Source organism: Melanerpes formicivorus, unplaced genomic scaffold (genome assembly GCF_026170545.1).
Source record: "Melanerpes formicivorus ecotype bairdi unplaced genomic scaffold, bMelFor1.0.p_v2 SCAF_12, whole genome shotgun sequence".
Classification (NCBI taxonomy): Eukaryota; Metazoa; Chordata; class Aves; order Piciformes; family Picidae; genus Melanerpes; species Melanerpes formicivorus.
In genome coordinates this window covers 11,929,021-11,952,294 of record NW_027142364.1, presented here as the reverse complement: position 1 = coordinate 11,952,294, position 23,274 = coordinate 11,929,021, and the positions used below count along the sequence as shown (strand labels likewise).

At 38.8% G+C, this 23,274-nt stretch overlaps 1 protein-coding gene across 5 annotated transcripts in view; it reads right to left on the bottom strand.

Moving 5' to 3' along the window:
• ARMC8 (armadillo repeat containing 8) overlaps window positions 1–23,274 on the bottom strand; it is a 66,499-nt gene that overhangs the window by 28,743 nt on the left and 14,482 nt on the right. For 3 of the 5 annotated variants that reach the window (XM_068145383.1, XM_068145386.1, XM_068145387.1), the window contains 5 exons: window positions 21,155–21,226; window positions 10,882–11,024; window positions 10,684–10,781; window positions 4,521–4,613; window positions 958–1,017 (listed from right to left, as the gene is read on the bottom strand). In XM_068145383.1, the coding sequence (XP_068001484.1) occupies window positions 958–1,017; window positions 4,521–4,613; window positions 10,684–10,781; window positions 10,882–11,024; window positions 21,155–21,226 (466 nt within the window). The remainder of the gene's footprint in view (window positions 1–957; window positions 1,018–4,520; window positions 4,614–10,683; window positions 10,782–10,881; window positions 11,025–21,154; window positions 21,227–23,274) is intronic. The other 2 variants (XM_068145385.1, XM_068145384.1) reach the window with 2 other exon arrangements.

Here is a 23,274-nt window from a genome sequence, read left to right as displayed (position 1 = left end):
TATGAACAACAGTGTGCCCAGATGGCCAAGAAAGCCAATGGCATTCTGCCTTGTATCAAAAATGTGTCCAGCAGGAGTAGGGAGGTGATTGTCCCCTTGTACTCAGCTCTGGTGAGGCCACACCTCAAGTATTGTGTCCAGTTTTGGGTACCTCAATACAGGACAGATGTGGAGGTGCTGGAGTGAGTGCAGAAGAGGGCAACGAAGGGCCTGGAGGGGCCCTGAGGGAGGAGGGGGCTGTTTAATTTGGCAAAGAGGAGGCTGAAGGGAGACTTCATTGCTGTCTACAACTACCTGAAAGAATGCTGTAGAAAGGCTGGTGCTGGTCTCTTCTCACAGGTAATTAGTGACAGATCAAGAGGTCATTTGGATGTGGGGCTTGGTGATATGGTTTAGGGGTGAACTTTGCAGGGTAAGGTTATCGGTTGGACTTGGTGATCCTGAGGGTCTTTTCCAACCTGAATGTTTCTGTGATTCTGTAATCCTATCACTACAAGCCCTTGTAAAGTCTTTCTTGTATGCCCCCTTCAGGTACTGGAAGGCTGCTAAAAGGTCCCCCAGCCTGTATCATCCTGCTATGTGCAATTTAAATTCAGCTTTACATTTGTCACAGCTAAATCATACCTCAATGCATTTTACTGACTAATCTGCAAGTGAAGAAAGTATCTTCACACCTTAATTTTGCTGAAACTCAGCTGAGTTATGGGCACATCTATACATCCTATGACTGATTCTTTTTTTTCCCCTCCCCACATTTGAAATACAGTTTAAATCAGATCCCTCTTATATTCAGCATAAAATTTTCAGAACCCTTATCTCTAAGTAAAAAAGCATTAAGTTACTTTTAGATGCAATATATCTGGTGCTTTAAGAGATGCTTCAGCTGCTACTGCCACCAAGAGCTTTCTACCAAAAATGCAATTAAAAAAGCATGGGTGAAGTAGAAAAATAACTTACATTGGCACACAGAAGTGGCTGAGGCAACGACTTAAAGCCACAGCTATGCCAGTGTTGAAGCTGAAGAACAGATATTAAAATACATGATAAAAAAAATAACAAATAAAACTAAAGTAAGAGAAATCATATTGACTTAGATAGTTTTAGTAATTCACAAGTATTAGTGATCTTCCCATTTTCAGTTCTGTGCAAACAGGTCAAATGCATGTACAGGTAACACTTGGCTGTATCCTTACTGCATAAGGAAATGTAAATGGAAACAACTAATCTGTACATATGCTGTTTGTGCACACCAGACCTGCCTGTTTAATGCACAATGGGTTAAGCACTGACCCAGAAACAGGGAGAGCTTCAAATATAAATGTGAAAACTTGAGAACAGAATGTATTATTTCCAAGCAGCTCAGGTCCCAACTCAATGGTGGCACTTAATGGCAAGGTTTTCTACCTTTCCCCCCCCGCCCCTTTCAGTAGACCAATAGAGTTCCAGAAGCCAGTCCTAGTAAAGCGACCTTGTTATCCAAATTGGACTGAACACCATAATATTTCAAGAAAAGAAATCACACATCTTGCATGTTTTTCCATCATAAAAGGTCAATTTTCCATAAGACAGTAGGACAGAACAATGTAACAATTCATTCCATAACGAAATTTTAAAAGCAGTTATCTAAATGCAAATGTCCCTTGCTCAGGCCTAAGATCACACAAGAAAATATTCTCAGAATGGGCTTAGGAGAAGCTGCCTTGACTAGAGGCTTTATCCTGGATCCTTCCCAGACACAAGATCTAATTCTCAACTGGTGGTGAAATTATTACTTATGATGCAGAGATGTCAGCACATTCAAATAAAAGGTCCAGAACTTTTCCAAATTATTCATACAACCACAGTGCTTCCAAATGTATGTGTTATCCTTTTATGTGACCCATACAATAGTGAAGTTTACCCAGTCACAGCATTTCCTCTGCAAACAAATCAACTGTGATAGACTCTCATAAAGCAAATGTTGACTTGCATTTTAGCATATCGTGTACATCAATCTGCTTTCAGTTTATTTGGTTCCTTATATGCGGATAGATTCCTGGCTCTGTACGTTGAGAACTGCATCTGCTCTCCCTATAAATCAACACTTTCCCTTGCTTAGGATGGCTCTTCTCCAGGGTAAATGTTTTCCATCAGTTGATTTTAACTCTAAAAATGCAGTGAGAAGAAGTAAAAGAGGGAAGTAAAAGCAGAAAACAGCAGCAATATGCTAGAAAACTGAATTAAGGATATCCTAGCTCAAGAGAGCAGGTCCCAGCTTTTCCAGGGAAATTAGGGAGGAAAGAAAGAAACCTGAGAAGCAACTCTAGCAAGGCAGGGGGAAAAAAATATGCACAAGATCTAAGCAGAGAAAAGTACTCAGGAACAAGAAGGGTAGGAGCTGTGTTACACCACTAGTAGTTTAATTGATAAATCTACTCATTGATGAGACATGAGAGTGGCAATACCTCTTAATCTGTGCTATGCCTTACCTAAATACAAAAGCTTATAGTAACTTACTTCTTCAGGGGAAAAAGTCAGGAAGGTTCACTCACTCATGGCCTTTTGTGACAAAAAATGTAGTGAACACTGAAACTTTCAGTATTTAATTAAAAAAGAATAAATTTTGCCTGTCAACACAAATCAGGAAATGCTCTGCAAATTCTGCTTCAGTGAATTAGATGTGTTTTGGTAAAAGACATTTGGTAAAAACACAGTGAAATTGACCTTGATGATCAGACTTGAAACTTAAGAACTAAACAGAAGAGAAAGAGGGGGCATTATAGATTTTTGCTGGACAGCTGCATTTGCCTGGATGAGACAGAAATGAGCTCTTGATCAGTTTAACATTTGTGGAGATCTGTTTGCTCAATCTCAAATATATTTCTTCATTATGCAGCTATTGTTTATTCTGCAAATGCAACTATTTCCTAATACTTCTAATACCTTGCTTTTCTATCTGCTCACACAATCAACTTTTTCTTTCCAGAAGATTGCATTTTTCCAAATATTCAGAGTAAGATTTGTTCTGGAGAGATTTCTGGGAGTGGAAAAGAGGCATTAAAACAGTACAGCAAGACCTTTGTAAGGTTTGCAAGACCTTCCATGCTCTAGTCTTGTTAAGTGATTGGACAGCTACTCTGTTAACAACCAATTTGGTATGTAAGTCACCAGGAGTTAATGGAGTTACAAGAAGTTACTCAATTGGGAAAGATGACAAAAACTGTTTTCATGTCAGATTAACTACCTGAAGTTACTCAGCAGTTCTCACAGCCAAAAGGTTTTAATATTACTACAGAGCTAGCCCCTGATTGTGGAAACTGATTTGTATACCAACCTATATTCAGTCCTGTATTATTTTCCCTGCAATGTGGCCCAGCTTTTCACTTGTTCCAGCTCCTCAGCCTATTAAGAAGGCTTCCAAGGGCCATGTAAACACAAGATACTTCACTAGTGCATTTTTATTCTTAAAATACCAAATCATTTTCCCAATCTTAGCCACAGAGCTGAACTTCCACAGTCCAGTACAGAATTTTGACTTTTGTCTATAAGTACTGGCAGCTGGGTTATGTTTTTTTATCATATTAACTCTACAGTTTTCAGTCCTCAGTTTCATCTAACAGAGGAAAGGCAATTGGAGGATTGCACGTAAATAATTCAAAGTAGGAAAAAAAAGAATTTTTATCAAAGAATTAATTCAGAGCTTCAGAAGACCCCAATATACTGAGAGATTTTTCAGTCTAAATACTTTTACATTCATCATTTGGGAACTTTTTCATTTGTTAGCTTGTGCAATGAATATGATACACAATCTTTGTGTTTTGAACTTCCCTTTAAAAGGGGAAGCATGCTGTACAAATTTGGTTTCCTACACTGAATTCTTTTGATAGTCACTGTGTAGTCCATAGGTACAGTAACTACAAAATAAACCCACCCCACAACAATGTGAAAAAAGAGGTGTGTGGAAATTTAGGGTGCAGGGAGATAAAAACCTTTGTGTTTGGGGTGGTGGTGATGCTCTTTTCACATTAGTCTTCCCACATCAAGAGAACTGCATTATATAACAGGAATGAACAGCTATCTGGATAAACCTGAAACTGGTAGAACTCAAATGAGGAAGAGTATTCTTCTTCTTCTCAACCTACAGAACATCTTATGAAAACATTCTCCAGGTTTAAACCAACTGTCTTGAAAGCAGATGCAAGAGCTCCACAAAGAGATGACACTGCCTTGAGACCTCAAGAGACAAAAAGTAAACCACCTAAAATTATACTGACTGTCCCTAGACTGTTTTGTTTAGTAGCCAAATTATAAATATACAGACTCTATTAAAAAAAGCAGTTATTTGCACATTGTTTTACTACAGACAATAGTATATTAATTCTATTCTAAGTATCAACCCAAATAAATGTCAGCAGATTCAGAGCAATAACAGTTCAAGTCATTACTGTCTTGATGCTCATGCCCCAAAAGGCAGTATTGCCTTACAGTTCCTTATATGCAGCCACACAAGTTGCATAAAGAACATGTATTCTCTTCCTTACTTTGCAGCAATGTGAGAAGATCTGACATATGTATTCTTCTGTATATCGAGACCTACTGAGCAGTGCCATGAGGTGGGAGATAACTGTAGCATCCTGGAAACAAGTCAGAAAAGAAAGAAGTATTAACAGTGTGTTTCAGCATAGTTTCTTTCCACTCTTTTACTTTAAAGTACTCTTGACTCTGCATTCAATGTTCTCCCTTCCACTGAAACTTGTACAGACACAGGACAAGACCATCACAGTAGTACAGAAGAGACTTCAAGGCGCTAGGGAGAGGTAGATTACAGCAGAACCTTCACATTCCTCAGCTACTATAACAGTAATGAAAGCAGTACTAGCCTGATTTTTTTAAGTGACTACAGCTTCAGAGACACAGCTGTTTGAGAAGTTCTACTTCCCAATTAGTTGGGAAAATAGACAACAGTAAGTCTCTCCTCTTTGTATAGGTTTGAGATTAGACAAAGATTTTCAGTATGTATTTTTCAATTTCTTAAATGCACACAATTTTGCAGAGTTATTTTAAAAAGCTTTGCTGCCAACAATCCAGCCTTCTTGTTCTTGATACAAAACAGGACATTAAGGTTAAGAAACACAGAGTCAAGTAAACTTGTTTCTACTGCTTGTTTCTCAAGAACTGGAAAGGACCAATGTACAACAGCCTCATTTGCCATTTCATCATCATATATATAGAGAAAGTTGCTTGCTAGAACTGGAGTTCATTCAGCCCACTGAACTGTTTGTCTGCATAGGAAAAACAAGGGACAAGCTATTCCAAGCAGTATTGGTGGTATCTGGTAGCAGCACCTCCATCTGATCTTCTGCCTTTACACATGGCCTAGACAAACAGATTATTTCTTTGCAACTTCAGAACCCAAAGGCCTGCAAGGAACTGGTTTGGTTGCAGGGCAATGGTGGACATTAATCCGATAACTATATTGTAGTGCTGATGATCATAACAATAATGGAGTGCCTTTTGACTCTCCCTAACAGAGGTAAGCCTGCAGTGGTGTGTGCAGTGGTATTGGGGTTTGGGCATAAGCCAAATAGAAAATCAAGTTTTCATGAGAAACCAAAGAGAAGCAGCTAAGAGGCCAACCTTCTTCTCAAGAATGTATTACAACATTACAAAGTCATAGCAGGTCCCCAAAACTTCTAACAGTCTCCTTCTTGATTTAAAGCAAAATAAACTGACAATATACTCAACATTTCTCTGTGGTTTAACACATTTGACCCACTAAAAGAGATTTTTTGTAATTTTCTGCAGGCAGCTGGAGATACCAAGCCATGTTAGTGTCCAAGACAACACACACATGCTAGAAAGCTTATCACTGATGAAAATGCATCTTAGACAAAACAACCAACAAGTCAGGAAGGCAGGTGAAAAACATACCTCAGAATTCAGAGGCAGTAAAGTATAAAAAAATACAAGCTTCAACAGGTAAGATGCAAGACCTGAAATCTCCTGCAGGGAAATCACTATGTAATCTGTCTTACATCGAAACCTGCAACTAGAAAGATGTAAATGGTGGTCTAGAAATTAAAGTCTAATGAAACTGTCACAGATATGCTCTTGCCAAAGAAGAGGTACAAGAATCCACAGCTAAAGAAACAGATACAGTAACCTGAGTGAAAAATCTGCACCAGCTTAGTAACTGTTAGCCAGAGAAGATGCCCCTGATCTAAAAAGGACTCCAACTGCCACTATTACAGAAACACAGACACAGTGGCCCCTGGTGTAGTAACATGTCTTTCTACCTAGATGATCTGTAAAACCACAGAACACTGCAAACTTTGGGGATGTCAGCAAGCAGACTTGGGGGGGGTGTGGAAGAACCACATTTATCCTGCTTTGGACTCTTTGTCCAAAATAGGCTGAGTTCTAATTTATAACCATTCACTTTTATATTTTGCTTTGTAACTGTATTTTGTTCTTTAACTTGGGTTTCTCTCAGCTAACCAGGCAATTATTGGGAAGAATTTCTAGACAGTGGTAACCATTCAGGTTCTTAGGGGGAAAAAAAAAGAAAAGCCAGAATTGTAGCAACTAATTTATTTGCTACATCCCAGGTGACAGCCTGCAACCAGATTTGGCCTTCGCACCAATCTGGTAATTCTCATGAGCTGTTTTGTGTACAGAGGGATACTGAGAGAAACATCTGCATTTTTGTCACGCAATGAACACAGCTGACTCACAATGATCACATGACCAGCGCACATCTGGACAGTGAACGATGCCAACAACTCTGCAGTTGTCCTATAAAGGGCGATTAAGATGTTGCCTCTTTCCCTCAAGCTGGTAGAAAACTTTTGTGCCTTGTTTTATTTTTAAACTTGAACCAGTGGAGTTGCTTATCAATTAGGCCATCATATTTGATTTATGAAATTCAGATGTCAGTGAAAAAGCATAAAAATAACACTTAGGTTATTCCTCACTAGAAAAGTATTTGAAACTTATAAAAGTACAAGATGACAAACTTCATATCAGGAGCCACTGTAAATCAGCCTGAAACTGCAGGAGTAATGGTTGGACTCTATGATCTTTAAGGTCTTTCCCAACCAAACCAATTCTACAACTCTAAGTAAAGATGACTTCTGATGCTATCTTTCACAGCTTCTCCTATATCATATCCCTTGTTTTTATCTCTCAAGCTATTGCTTTCACCTTTGTGTAAATTCTTCAGTCATACTCTCTTATTCAACACAGATGAATGCATACTGCAACATCTTGCCCTGACCCTGGAGATATTCCCTGGAAGTTCTTTACCATGAGAGTGGTGAAACCCTGGAATGGGTTGTCCAGGGAGGTGGTTGAGGCCCCATCACTGGAGGTGTTTAAGAGCAGGCTGGATGAGGCTCTGGCCAGCCTGATCTAGTGTGGGGTGTCCCTGCCCATGGCAGGGGGGTTGGAACTAGATGATCCTTGTGGTCCCTTCCAACCCTGATACTATACTATGATACTATAACATCTCTCTGCCTGTATCTAACACCATGGAAGGAACCAAAACAACCTTTTATTTCACATCCTAGGCAGCAACATTTCCATGCAATAGCTCAGTTCCACATAAAATAGCATTGATCACACAAGCATTTTTGGCTGCAGTTTGCTAGGTTGGAGAGTCTTGGTGAAGGTGTAAGTCAACAGAAATTGAGCCTCTGCTACAGAGTTACAGCAGCAGGAATAGAACAGCACACAGTGATTTGCAGAATTTTACTGACCACTGTGCACCATGGCCCAGGGCTAAATTCAAGAATAGGAAGACATTCATATTGGATGTTGAAAAGCATTTTAATTCAGCATTTAAATGATTGGGCTGTTCCCACTCCACACATTCTGTAGGGCATTTCTGCTGTCATGTGACCCTAGCAATGATACTGTATATGCTCTAAGGGTTAATGAATCCTGGCAGTCAGCAGAGGTAAGGTTTCGTGGCCAGCAGGAGCACGAAGTCATTGTGCCCCTGTACTCTGCATTGGTTAGGCCACACCTTGAGTACTGTGTCCAGTTCTGGGCCCCTCAGTTTAAGGAGGGCAGAGACACTTGAACGTGTCCAGAGAAGGGCAACAAGGCTAGGGAGAGGCCTTGAACACAAGCCCTATGAGAAGAGGCTGAGTGAGCTGGGATTGTTTAGCCTGGAGAAGAGGAGACGCAGGGGTGACCTCATTGCCCTCTACAACTACCTGAAAGGTGGTTGTAGCCAGGAAGGGGTTGGTCTCTTCTCCCAGGCAACCAGCACCAGAACAAGGGGACACAGTCTCAAGCTGCACCAGGGGAGGTTTAGACTCGAGGTGAGGAGGAAGTTCTTCACCAAGTCATTCATCATTGGAATGTGCTGCCCAGGGAGGTGGTGGAGTCACCGTCCCTGGAGGTGTTCAAGAGGAGATTGGACGTGGCACTTGGTGCCATGGTCTAGTCATGAGGTCTGTGGTGATAGGTTGGACTCGATGATCCTCGAGGTCTCTTCCAACCTTAGTTATACTGTGATACTGTGAAATCCTACCAATAAACATAAAGAACTCTATTATTAGGCATTCTGAACTATGAAAGGATACATTTGAGAAGAGATTCTTCAGAGATACCTTTTATGCACTTGCTCATTTTGTTGTATCAAATCAGAAATGTTGTGGGTGTGAAACGTTTAAAACATCTCAGAAAGTTGCAAGGGTGCTTCCTTAATTCTTGCAAGTTAGTTATGTTAACTGTGCCCCTGGATTCTGCTAAAATATATCCCACATCTACAATAATTTTGTTATGTTTAACAGGAAGAAAATCTAGAAAGAGTAAAAAGAAGTGTGGACATTACTGACTACCAACTAAATGCAAACAGTAACTATGTGCCCATATGAGGCTACATAATTCCACTTTTTTTCATGTTAGTAGCTAAGTAACAAAGAATCTTTCTAGCAAACCTGGGAAGCAACACTGCACCAATTCTCTTAATTTGCAATTAAACAATGAGATTCACAAATCCATTACAATGTCTACTAACAAAGGCTAGATTCAGGCAATTTATGCCTGTAATCATGTGTATTGTGTATTACTGCCCATCCAAATAAAATTCAGAAAGAGAATTAACAGTTGCACTTTCTTCATATTCCTTTTTAACATTAAAATGAAACTTCCAAGACCTGTTCTTAAAATATTTTGGTAGCAGAGAATTATTATTAGTTTTCTTTTAAGTCAGAGAACTGCATTTTTTGTATCCAAGTAAGTACAAGCTTTCTAAGCTAGAATGCATCACTTTACAACTTCTACTGTAGAGAACATTTAGCCCTGTGCTGGGGTTCAGCCATCACAAGCAGGAAGAAGGAAAGGAGTTAAAGTGTTAGAAGATGACCTAGATTCCTCCTTTAGTAACTGCTTATCACTGAGCCCTGGTGGAACACCTGTATGCTTTGCAGGGGGGTTCATTGCTCCTTAAAGATCTGGTTATTAAGCAGTGCAGCATATTCTGCTCTCTCCTGCTAGCCTTGTTCTCTCAATTGCTCCTCCTTGTTATGAACTCTTAAACTTGAGCAATCTGAAAGCGTGGAATGGAGTCAAAGGAACGAACAGAGGCACAAAGTACAAAATCTCAGAGCTCTCAGGAGAGGCGCCTCCAGTGGTCACACATACAATCTGCATTGAGGGTTTTCATGCTGAACAATCAAAAATAATTGGGAAAAAGATAATGAACACCGAAGAACAAAGCTGATTATCTACACATACTAAATACAATGGTAAACTGTGAAGACTTCATGAGATGAAATAACTAGCAAATGAAATTCTCAATAGCTTTATGGTAAAATTGAGTCTGCAGGAAACAACAAGTTTCCATACCTATCTCTGGAATGAAAAAATCCACAAAATTATTGGAAAAGAAATAGAGAACAGAAGACAAATCATTACAGCATGGCATGACAAGCAGACAAAAAAAATAAAGAAAAATCTGCTGAGAAACATTAACACAGAAGTTGTGTCTAGAAATGACACAGACACCTGAAACGTAGAGAAAACATTAAACTAGAGGCCAGCTCTGCCCTTCTAACCATTAATTCTTCCTCAGCAAGTGACAGTCATCCCTTGGAGTGGTGGGACCAGAGTGGTTAGCACTGTGGGCTCCCAAATACCCTTAAAAGGGGTGGACTTGCTCAGTAACCTCCAGCCAGCAGACTGCTGCTCTTTCATAGCAGAAGATTGCTGGTGCAGTACAGTTTTCATATCACAGCTTCCCTCACCCTGTCAATTAAATGTAAATCACACAATGTTAACTAAAAGCAGGAAAGTTTTGGAGGTGAGTCTCTTCCAGGTGAAGTGTAAAACCTAAGCAAGCACCCACACATCAGGAGGGGCAGGACAGTGTCTGATAAAATGTTAAGTATCAAAAGCTAACTTGTGCCAACATAGCTGTGATAATGGCGTCTGTAAATACCATTCAGAGGCCATTTTTTACTCCTTAAATTGTGCATAAGCCTGAATGTGTTTCTTCTTTATCAGTCTCTTACCTTGTCAATCATTTCATACCAAACATTGTTGTGTTAGGTGAGCCAGATGCCTTAAATGTAGGTGAAAAATGCTTACCTTGTTGGTCAAATGAGTTCTCAGTACTACTGCAGACAACAAGACCTTTCACTCCCATGGGCTCTATAGGTTTCACATGGATGTAGTAATCTGCTTACAACTTACAGTGTATAGTAGATCCTCTGGAGTTACAGGACTGATGAAAATGGTACGGAGACATCGCAAGCAAGCTTCAATAAACTTCAAATCTGGTGACAGTAATCCTGTGAATATTGACAAAAACTACTATTCAGTTTTGTTATCTTTGCTTACTTGAGTATTTTAGGAACATATACTAACATAGATCCATTAAAGGTAAAGTACCTTGCAATAAGGCTGGGATAATATGGCAGTCTAGTAGGGATTTGACATTGTTCTCTGTACCCATTGCAAGGCTTCCAAGGACCACTGCACATTCTGTTCTCAGTTCTGTGCTGGAGCTTTCTTGCTGAAGCAAATACAGCAACCTGGAAACAGAATTATTTTTAGAAGAAAATTTAACAGGGAAGAGACATTTTTAAGTCTAGCAAAATAAACCTGAATCCTGCTATGTAAAGAGGATGAAGTCCTTAATAGAAAGATGCAGAGTGAACAAACTAGTAAGATGAACATTTTATTCCTAAGAACCTTTTTACACTGTGTGTTCCTACACAGATGTTATTTCTGTTATGGCAGAAAGATACCACACTGTTTTCTAAATCATACTGTCATGGCACTGATACCTGGGATGAGGTCTTTCAGGATACTGGGAAGACCCTAAATTTCAGTGAAAAGAAACAAGGGAAACCAAAAGCACACAATAGCTACTACTCTAAAACAGCAAAAATATGCTAATGCCCTTGTTTACTCACTCTTCAGCCTGCAGTTCCCACAGTAAAGCTCGTTAACAGTGAGACAGGAAGTGGAAGAGGGGAAAAAAAAGATAATGGAAAGATCCTGTAACACCTGCATGGAGGTTAATCCAAGGTTTGATGCTATTGCATTTTAAACATGTTTGGACTTTTTCAAGCTTCTGGAAGGCTTCCCCTAAGATATTCTCCTCCATATAAGCTGATATAGAATACAATTTCTTCTATTTCTCTCTCCATTTCTAAGAGCAACTAACTGATTAAAGCCTCTTTCTCCAATGTCAGTAATGATATTCAGGCAAACAGATCTAAATGATGTAGGACAGTAAAATCATCCTGAGGGATATTTTAATGAACTCCATGAACAACTATACCTAGAAGCCAAAAATAAAGTCAGCTGGAGGGGAATTGGACCTTTGCTGTGGGTTGGAAGGCACACTTAATCTGTGAATCTCTGTGTGCATCCAAGAAATCCACACAATACTGTAGATGAAGTACAACACTTTCAAGGAAAGTTGCTGATGAATACATGATAAGTATAGTGGCTTAACAAGGAAGATAAACACTCCAGATTTTCCTATCTTTTGAAGGCTGAGATGGGTGTGGTCCATCAGAGTTGCACACTATAAAAGAGACTGGCATGATTTAGACCTCATCCATCCAATCAGAACACAGACCTCACAGTTTGCTAAAAATACAGAAATTTACTCCTTGACATTCTCTGTCACTTACAAGTTGTCCGAAAAATCTAGTAAGTTCTTAAAATACCTGGGGAGGAGTTGAAACTCAGCTGTTAGTAAAAGAATATTGTTAGCACTTCGTCAATCCCCATAAGCAGCCATGTGGAAAAATGGCTCAGGATAACAATTAGAGTACCCTGAATCTTAAGAGTTTATGACTAAATACTCATGGTTTAATTAACGCTTTTATCTGAATATTACTAGTCCCCTCACAAAAGAGAGGAATGCACTATTTACTGGAATTATCATTATTTCTTATTCTGCCTTGGGAGATGCTTGTCTTCAAGTCCACTGCAAGAAGGCCTGAAAACTGCTCCATGGAAACATGTGATGAATATACAGATGAAGGTACCACTGAGGCATTTTATTGACTGCTTGCTGAGAGAATACTGAATAAGAACTTAATGCATGCATGGGAAGTCCCACTGAGCATCAATCCCAAACTGAAGTATAAAAATAGACCAACAATTCACATTTTTTTTGTAATGGCTCTTTTTAGTGCATTTTAAGCATTACTTTTTGATAGTATAACAGGAAGCATTCAGTGGCCACAAGATTTTCAAAAGCAAAAATTAAGTAGCATTTGAAAAGTCTACAGAATATTAAAGTATGAGTGACAAATTAAATAGTTATGGATTCTCACATAAGGACTCAAAAATAAGAGCAATTTTTATGACAAAGAAACATGTCCTAAAGTGAGATGTCACAGTCTCACTTCTGCAAATAACAGTTAATTCAGTATCTCCAAAAGCAGGATCCAAAGGGCTTGAGCTAACTCTACTATCATGCTAAAAAACCCTACAAAGCAAAAATAACTGCTTCTGAAATTTTTCATACAGAACAAATAGTACCAGTCAGGTTTATTTAAAAGCCCAGGCAAGAAATGTGATGGCAGGACTCAGTTATAAACTGTACTATTCCAATCACTTAAATGTCTGCAAATAAGACAGTAACACTAACACTCCACTGACATATGGATTACAGTGATAAACCACCCTCCTATTTCTACAGTATTAGAGTGCTTCAATGAGCAGAAAACTCAGGTGCAAAGAAAGCATTTCCTTTACAACCAAACCAAGTAGTCTCAGCTTACAGCTCCGGTAACTGATCGTAATGCTCAGACAGCCTCACATCAATATTCCAGGACTTGTTCTATACACATCACATGATTTTTTTCTTCACTTGCCTAAGTCAAATGTTGGAGCATTATATCTACTGAGCTGTAAGTGGTCTGAATTTAAAAACACACAACATTTTCCATGGAAGTAAATGAAGACTACCATCAAGTTCTTCCTCAGCTTGCTCATTATTTCTCACTACTCTACACTGAGCCCCTCAAGTCCAATTCCCCTTTTTGTACCATGAATGTTTTCATTCACCATGTAACACTCTAAGCCTCTTCCTAGATATCATCAAGAGCTGCTACCAGTTCTCTAAAACTGTTCAAACATGCACACTTGTAGAGTAACCTGGATAATGAGGTTGCTACAACACGGCCTCTCCTTTCCGTTAACAGAATCAAGACGCTCACAGCCAAGCGCATTGGCACTGCATTCTATTTGAGCTGAAGTTACTCTTCTTTTTCACCCTTCACAAGCCATTTAGCAGAAAGATAAACGTATCCTATCTTTGCAACCATTTTCATTAGAACATATGGGATTAACACACAACCTCTGAAGCCTGACACATGTAAAATTATGCTCACAACGCTCAAAGCTTTTTAACTTACACAGTGAATAACACCAATTCAGTAGGTATTATTTTAAATTGTGTCCAGCCTCAAATATTTATAAGACTAGGACAGTTGTCTTTCAAAGTAAGACTATTTTTGAGATGAGATAAGCTTTTTGTTTTACAAGAAATGTGTACATAGGCATTATTTGAAGCAGTATCTTCACCCCGTCTTGCTTGAACCATCTTACCACTCTGCTCAAGACCAATGCCCCATGACTAAGTTAATTGTTGAACCAATTATTTACATTACCTTTATAAACCTCTAACATACAAACTTTAAATCTGCCATAAATTCCTGTGTGGAAAGTTTTTTTCCATGTTAAAACATCAGTGAATCAGCCTATAATCACCAACTGAAAAACCACTGTTCCTTTAGACAAAGTCATTTTAAAAGGTCTTTGTGTGAGGATGCTAAGCAACCTTAAAACAAATATTGAGCCATGTCTTGATTTCCCATTCACCTGCATTTTGGAATCTGCCACTGCATACAGAATGGCTACACTCCATTTGATATCACTGACCAGCATCTAGTATCTGTACATGAAAGAGGATGCCACAAAGACTTTTTAAAATAGTTGGGGTTTTAGCTTGGGGATTTTTGGTTTGGGGTTTTTTTGGCAGCTCATTAGGAAAGATGTCATGAGATCTCATCAAACTATCTTCTATATGATGTTTTTAAACCTGAAATTTTTAATCCTAATAAAAATACACAATTTAAAAGCTGTCATTATTAACAACTTCCTTGTTGCTACCAGAAAAGACACTTCAAAGATAGGGAGCCTTTACATTAAACCAGCTTTAATACAATTCTGCTGACTGCAAATGCTTTCCTTTTGCTTATTTGTCAGTATTTCTATTGGTGGAGATTCATCGCACAGTCACCAACAGTAGCCCTTCAGCACTGCAAGGTGCAGCTGCACACACATTTCCCTGCTTCTGTGGGGCAGTCTTGCCCTCTCTCCCATGTCTTCACTCATCTGTCTTTTTTTTTGTGAGAGTTACTCTTTCAGTGATGATCAAGCTGAAGCAGTTTTCTGCACAGTCACAAAAACATCAACACAGGAAGTGGTAGCAGGATGTGATCAGAAGCTTGGAGGGGTGGTTCTGTGAGACACTCCCCTGTTAGAAGAGACCTGTTGAAACAACTTGGCCTGTCCCCTGCACCTTTTACATACACTGCCTGGGTCAGAGGCACCAAAGGCATTTTCATTAACGTAACACAACCCTTAATCCTAAGGCAACAGAAAAAGAGATACAGGCCACAAAAGCTGCACTTTGACCAACACAAGTTTTGAGACAAAAGGTGGCAAGAAAAAGAGGTGCTACTGAGCACTGAGGAGTAAGGACAAGATTACTCCAAAAATACTTATTTCAGAGACAAAGGATATCAAACAAAAAGAAGGGAAAAAGCTCAATATAGGCATGAAGCTTGAAGGACCACTTGAACCTAAGTCATCAGCTCATCAGATTGTTTCAGGAGATCAAGGTGCTAGAACATTGCACATTCAGCAACTCAACCCTGTTTCTGCTGTGTATCCAAATGGTTTCCCACACAAACAGACCAAGGTGACATGGTAGGAACACTGGAAAGCAAACTGGAGATCAGAGCTTGAGCTTAAGTTTTCTGGCTTTGGACACAATCTTGCCAAGAACTCCTTTATAAAAGATGGAACAAACTAAGAAGATAGCAATTATTTTGTGAATCACTAAGTACACTAGATCTCTCTTCTGGAAAGAGACACATGACACACTCTGTTCTGTAGTTAAGAGACATCTTTTACCAAAACAGTTCATATAACAATTACTGATAGACCTCTGGTTTTGTTAGAGCAGTCAAACTCTTCCTCAGAAGTAGCAGATTCCAATTTTAAAGTGGTATATCAACTTAGCAGATTCCTTGCCTTCTGTAAAATGCAATTACACTATCCTAACAAACAACTAAAACCACACAAAACCAAACACCACAACTTTTATCTCTTTATCGGTAAGTATTTAAGGGGAAAATAAATAAACAAACAACAAAATCAACAAAAGACACCAGCCAAATTTAATACTCAAAATTGTCATTGGCTTTTTGGAGCTTAAAAAAATTTTATACCCTTTTGTTCATTCATTCTAGCTTGATTTCTCATCATTGTTAATTCCTGTCAGAAACAAAGATCCTCTACAGATGTTGAGAGATTATCTAGCATATCAAAGTCCAGTTTAACACTCAAAACACAAAAAATGGTCATATTGGCAGCTTCATATCTGCCACTTCACTAGCATTTCTAGCATTGCTCTTTCCCTAGACCTCAAACTTGAAACCTTTCTTCACATGCCTGCAAGAGCAACCACAGCCATGCTTCATCCCCTCACATTTAAGAATGGTTTGGGCTTTATTCCCTGTTTAACAAATAGCGTTGTACAAATTTGATGGGAAAGAATTGCCATCCTTTTTCCATAAAAAGGGCAGATCCTCCTTCAGAAGGTTTCTTCTCCCCATTCCACATCATGAAATTACAGAATCAGAAAATCAACCAGGTTGGAAGAGACCTCCCAGATCGTCAAGTCCTACCGATAAATTAACCGACTGCTCCTTTGTCCTCCTCAGAAAGCATGTGTGGTGAACCTAGAAATCCCCCAAAGGTACAGTTCTTCCTATTTTTATTACTGTATTGAATCCCAGGTTTGTATGATTCACAAGAACTCCTAAAATATGCTTCATCCTTTATCAATGAAAACAATCCCCAGCTACTAAGGATTTTTCACCCTTTTTATTTAACAAAGAAACTGAGAAAATAAACCATCAGATACAAAAATAGTCAACATCATTTACCGTCCATTACTCAGAAAAAAAGAACACCTAGAGGTTTGCATACCAGTTACCACCGTTCATTGGCCCCTTCCTCTGCACAATACCAGAACTTTTCCAACACAAGAACTAAGTTTTGGTGACTAACTTAAGATTAGAAACTAAAAACTCTTTTTCAAAAATACTGCTGCCATTGCCAAACCTAATCACACCTGTCTAGCCACTCAAGACTGCAGTAGCAGCTGATGGCTAAGTTTGTTCTCTGAAACAGTACAAAGACTTTACTGCCCCAGGTATGAAGAAAAAGTTGTGTCAGATCCAAGCAATTTAACTCCTAATCCACTACTGTGTTGTTCTTTCTTTACCAAATTTCCATCTTTGGCCTATGGATCAGTGCACATCTCCAAAGGTAGTTTAGAGAACCTCTAAAATGATTTTGGGGTAGCATTGAGTTCAGTACTGCTGTGTTTAATCCTAACCAGACGGTAATTGAAGAGATTTGCATGACCACGACAACCAAGCACAACACATTTGCACAAATACATCTGTCATGTATAATTTCAGCATATAAAGTTATAAATCAAGGAATTAAGACTTTCCTTGAAACCATACTTACACTCATAAGGAAGTATTTTCTTCTACTGGCTAAACTATGGATATAGAGCTGAATACTCAGGCAAGTGCTAATACATCCTGTCTGTAGAAGAGATGGCTGTCAAGCAGATACTTGCATTTCTAAGATTAAAGGATGGCCAGTCCTTTAGAAGTAGCATCATCAAAGACACTAATTAAAAGAACTTACAGAGTGAGTGCTTGAATTCAAGGATAACCCCAAGGAAAAAAACTTAACACAAAGGCAGTTCTTCAGTAAGTCAGATTACAGAATCAGGAAATAGAAGATTTTGGAAAGGACCTCTGGAGGTCATCTAGTCCAACCTACTGCTCAAAACAGGATTAGCTACAGGAAGTTCTTCAATATTCTAGCCATGAAGCCAAGGTTTCTAGGACACAAGCTAACAGATGCCTTCTTGGTGTTAAACTGAAGTCACACTTCCTATATGCACATGCCTATTACTGCTAGACACCCACACCAAGAAGGTTTGTGGTTTATCTTCTACTTAATAAACGAAGAGTCATATAACCTTCTTGACTATCTGAGTAACTCCAAGAACAGTAAAAAGCAGCAGAGTGTTTTTTCAGTCTGTGGCTATATGTATCTGGGAGGTCACACGGCAATGTCAAGCAGAAAGGGAATGACAGCTTCATGTCAAAGAACAGCAAGACACCTGAGTGGTTCTGGTAACCACTTGAGTGAGAATCTTTAGTTCCACTATGACATAGGTGTTCAGGGGCAGTAAGTACGACGGCAGTATGATTGTCAGCTTGGACTTCACAGTAAGCAAGTGTTTTTCTAGCTTCCATTTATAAACTCCAGCAGATACGGGTTCTGATTTGGAGCCAGCAGCACTGCAGAGTAACTGCTACCAAACGAACATTGTTTTGGTAAATCAGAAGTCCTGACAGGATGACTTAGGAAGAAACAATTTACATTTGAACTGCGCACTTATTTTCCTGAGATTCAGGACCTTAGATCAATTGACAACAAGATTTAAATACTGAACTTACAACTCCTAAGAGATGTCTAATGTTCGATAGGAACAAGAGCTGTCAAGTGAAGAACACTTCAATAATTAATATAGAATCAATAAGGTTGGAAGAGACCTCAAGGATCATCATGTCCAACCTGCCTCCATTCTCTGCTAGCACTAATGTCTGGTAGAGGGAGGGAAAAACTAAATTAAATTGAAGGACAGTACAAAGAGTAAGCCATTTTATTTTGAGAAAGCTAGCTTCTTGCCATGGACAGAACTTAGTATTATAGCATTTAAATACCTTTTTCTCCCTGACCTTTCAGAAATTTCCTTTTCTGGGACAGTTATTACAAAGCAGGTTTCAAAAAGTCCTGACAGAGGTGCCTGAGGTCAGCATCTAATGAGAATGCAAAGGAAGAATTCTCATTTTGTAGAGACCAAAAGACAGAAAATAATTTAAGAAACAAAACCCACACACAGGCTGGCTACATTTACATTCTTAAGATCTGGGACCATGTTTGCATATTATATTTGCATAGTTTTCGACATTTCCTGGTTCTCATGTCCAGACATGGCAATTCTATAAGCTTTCTTCAATCAGCTTTTTCTCAGCACCCTCTTCAGAGTAAGTGGTCAATATGTGACCATATGTCAGACCAAACTTCAAAGGAACAACAACAACAAAAAAGGTATATTTACCTTTCTAGCAATTATACCACCAAGCAGTCAGTTCACGGACTCAGGAGGCCACTGGCCTAGAAATGGCAGTGCTTCAGCCATTCTTCCCTAGCAATTTTTTCCTGTATGGAGAGCTTCAAAGGACTTGGCATTTCTTTCCAACCACACAGCAGTCTAGTATTTTAAAACAGCTACCAGTAGTATTTGGACCAATTTCAAACAAAAGAGCGTCCCTTTTTTCCAAACCCCATATGAGTGTGTTCTAATATTTGAACATACTATTTTCTTTTCCTCTACATGACAGAAATCCGAAGAGGGTCTTTAGGCCTAAAGGGTGTCTCCTGAAAGCTTGATGGAGGAATACTTAGGGAAGGCCAGAGAAGCAAGAAATAAGCACACAGGAAGCTGAAACACAGGACAAAGCAGCAGCAGAATTCTAACAGTCTCCATGCCATTACAGAAAACAATCAACTTCCCTTAGGAGACTACAGTCTAACCCTGTGAAAAGAAAACTGTTCTTCTCATTTACCTTGCAGAGGAGACTTCAAATAATATTAATTTTAAAATTGCTGTCTTGCTTATTCCTGTTCTTTCTGAGAAAAAGGTTTGACTTTGCAGATTGAAATTCCACAGGTTCCTATATTTTAAAAGCCTCAGAAGCCATTTCATAAATTAGAAAGCATGTCAAAAAAAGCAAATGAATTCTCACCACCTTCTTAGAGAGAACAACAGAAGGAGTTTTCTAATCCAAACAGTTTATAATCTAAGCTTGTCTGCAATACCTTTAGGAAATTCTAAAGCCTTCAGAAAGATACATTGGGGTATAATGCCATTTTAGCTTTAGGCAGTGAGAATTGTCTTTTCTCACAGTAACCAAGCAGTTTACCTTCATATGTCTTTCTAGTCTGCAAAGACTTGACATCAGGTTTCCGTTCCTTCGAGGATAACTTGTACTAAGTGAGGACAAGCATGGTAGTTTACCTTTTAAGATTTTCCAAAGCCAGGCATTTATTTGCTGTTACAGATTAACTATATAATTTACTTGGACAGCCAGAAGGCATTAACAACAACCACCAAACAACCCTTTCGTATTTCCATTACTAGGCACAGAACATGCAACAGCAAAAAACATGGTAACTGAAGGAAGCTGAAGTCCTATAAAATTTATGAACAGGCAGATCCTAGATTTGAAGTTGGAGATCTTCCAGTGCTTTTAAAATGAGAATCATAAGAATCAGCAGTAGTTGTAAGATTCCCTTTTGGCCTGCTGCTGATAGAAATTCCTTGAACTTTGCATAATCTTTAACAAAGGTCCACTTCCATCTTTTCATCTCATGTGAACTTCTCCATTTTAATAAAATACAAACAGATGAAGAGAAAACAATTCAGCAAGTTTTATAGAGAGGGTTTTCCCACAGCTAATCTCTAGAAAATTTAAAGGACTAGCCTTGACACAAGCAATCTATAAATTAGAAGATATTCCCTGAAAATAAAACCATTTTTTGACAAGCCAGAAGCAGCTTTCACAAGCAGGACAGTTTGGGACCTAGGTGGGTGGGTCCCATTCTGCTAGCACAAGTAATGCAGTGCTCAACATTTTCCTTTTCCATTGCTGCAAATTGTGGCTAAAAGCAAGCTGCAGAAGAGAGGTGAAATGAAAACTGTAGTGAGCAATCCAGCAGCTAAAGTTACCTGTTACATCTGTACTAGTGGAATGAGTATTCAGAGAATGTTAACATCAGCTGAAGTAATTCAGCAATAAAGCATGATCAATGGTTTTTAATCCTCTGCAGCAGGTGGAGAAGACAAACAAATTGTCACACGGGTTTTAATATTTTTAAATTATATTTTTGACATAACCTTATACATTTTCACTTGTGAACTCACCAAGCAATTGGCTGAAGAACAGGGTAAAGATACAACCACCTGCATCCATCATTAGTATCATCAGTGTCAGAAATTAATTTAATTCCTGAACTGATAAAGTTTAATAAAATATAACCAAGACTACTTTAGAGATTCTAAATTAAAATAGTTACTCAACAGCCTGTTCTGCAATGCATGAGCTTAACAGATATTTCAAGTCTCTCAGTTACATTAAAGTATGCAGTCAGCTACAGTCAAAGTTAAAACAAAAAGTGCCTGTGAGCTAAGGATCATTATTCCAGACCTGCTGTGTATCAGTGAAAAGGAGAGTAGCAAAGGACATACCTTGGAACTGCTCCCAAAACAATCAAGTTGGCTTTTTGTTTGTTGTTTCCAATTACAGCATTTTTCATATCTCTGTAAATCCAGAAAGAAAAACAAACCCTGGTAAATTATGCTGAGGTACTGAGGGCTTAATCTATAGAATTTATTATTTCCATGAAGCCTTATCAAGCAGTCTTCCACATGCCCATGCTGCACCTACACAACTAAGTAGTGCTTCAGGGCAACAGTTTCCACAGCCCATAGGCAAACACCCCAGAGCTCTGGGATTTGATTATGTCCCAGATTATGCAAGTAAACAAAAACCCAAACTATCTCACATCCACACCACACACAAAGAAGTCTCATTATTGACAGAAGCTATATAATATTCAATAGACTTGGAAAAGAAAGAAAAAACAAAACAAAACAAAAACCCCAAACAACACATACACAAAACCCAAAACTTCCAAAAAAAACCAAACACCCACACTATTGGTTGGGAAATCAAAAGTTGGTAAAGTATTAACTGAATATTCTACTCGGTGCAGGAAATGACAGAATGAAAAGAAAGAAGAACTATCAACAGGCTCTAGAAACCAGGCTTTCACTCTCAGCCCCACCACAGGCTACCTTTTGTGACTTTCAGGATACCTAAACATCTGTATGCCAGAATCTCAGGAATAAAGTGCAAACAGTAACATCTTCCTGTCTGACTGTTACTGCAAGATTAAATACATTAAGTGCATTCATTCACACTACAGTAAGGCAAGAAGGGAACAATTTGGAAAGTGGGCACTGGATTGCACACACCAAGAAGTCCTGTGAAAATGCATGGTTTGCAACATTGTTGTGCAGAAAACTGCTACTGTACCCTAAAAACCATCACCACCATTTGAAGTTGGTATGGTTGGGGTTGTTTTTTTTCCTTCAATAATAAACATCCAGAGGACCTAAAAGAAAACTAGCAACTTAAGATTAGTTTCAGGAAATCAAAATGACACATTTCTACAAAACTCTTTAGTTGTAGGGACCTTTACAAGAGAAGGGGAAAAAGGAATTGAAAAAGTCCAAATTCAGATAAGTATCAACAAAAATACAAAACTAGATTATACTCTTTGTAATTGCAGAACTGATAGCCATTGGTTTCCTGTGCCCGTAATTCATTCACACAATTTGTGAACTTCAGTGCTTATTTGAAGTCAGCATATTTTCATGCCACTACACCACTCTTTCACTTTGCTATCTACAAAATTTAAGAGATTCAGAGTAGCCCTGCTCTTTAAAATCCACTCTGGTCTGCATGAACACTACCCAGTCCTTGTCTACCCACTCAGTGTGCAAGTTCCACCACAATAAGTGGTTTCCCAACTGCCAAACACTTCATTGGAGCTATGAAGAAAATAAAAAATTAGGCAATATGCGGACTGGCATAAACATAACCTTTATAAACCTCAATTAGTAAAGGTAATTGCCCATTTTTCCTGAAGTACTTCTCCATGTGACTCACTCTCTTGTAGCACACAGTTACCAGGCCACAGAAGAGTCCTCTAGGAATTTTAAGCAAATGGAGGCTAACTTCTCAAGTTTGGGGAGTGATCTTGGAGCAAGGGAGCAGCATTAAAAGCAGCTGAACGCTGAACTGCAGTTCCATATATCTCTTAAAACCAGAAAAATCAGAATGCCACTTGACTCATCAAGTGAGCCATTGCTTGACAGGAATTTGCCTACCCAGCACGCAGTTTTACACAGCTGAGTATCAGCAGAAAATGTTGGGCCCTTCCATTACAACTTTATACCACAAGACAGGAGCTCAAGGTGAACCTTCTCTGGAGGAGGGGCTGGATTAGATCTTCAGAAGTCCTTTCCAAACCCTATCATTCTGTAATTCTGTGAGAGGAGGTAGAAGAGAAATGAAAGATCAGAAGACAGGCTGAGCTTTAAACCCAAGAAAATTTATGGAATGAAGACTTGACTGAACTCACAAACAGTACTCCAGTGGTTTCTATGCTGAATGCTTGTTAAAAAACAATCAAACAAACCCCACTATCCTGGCCATTTTAAGTGGTTTTAAAAATAAGTGTCAGTCAAAAACAGTGGCAGAAGCACTGATTAGGTATCTCAAAGGGATATAAACTGCACTA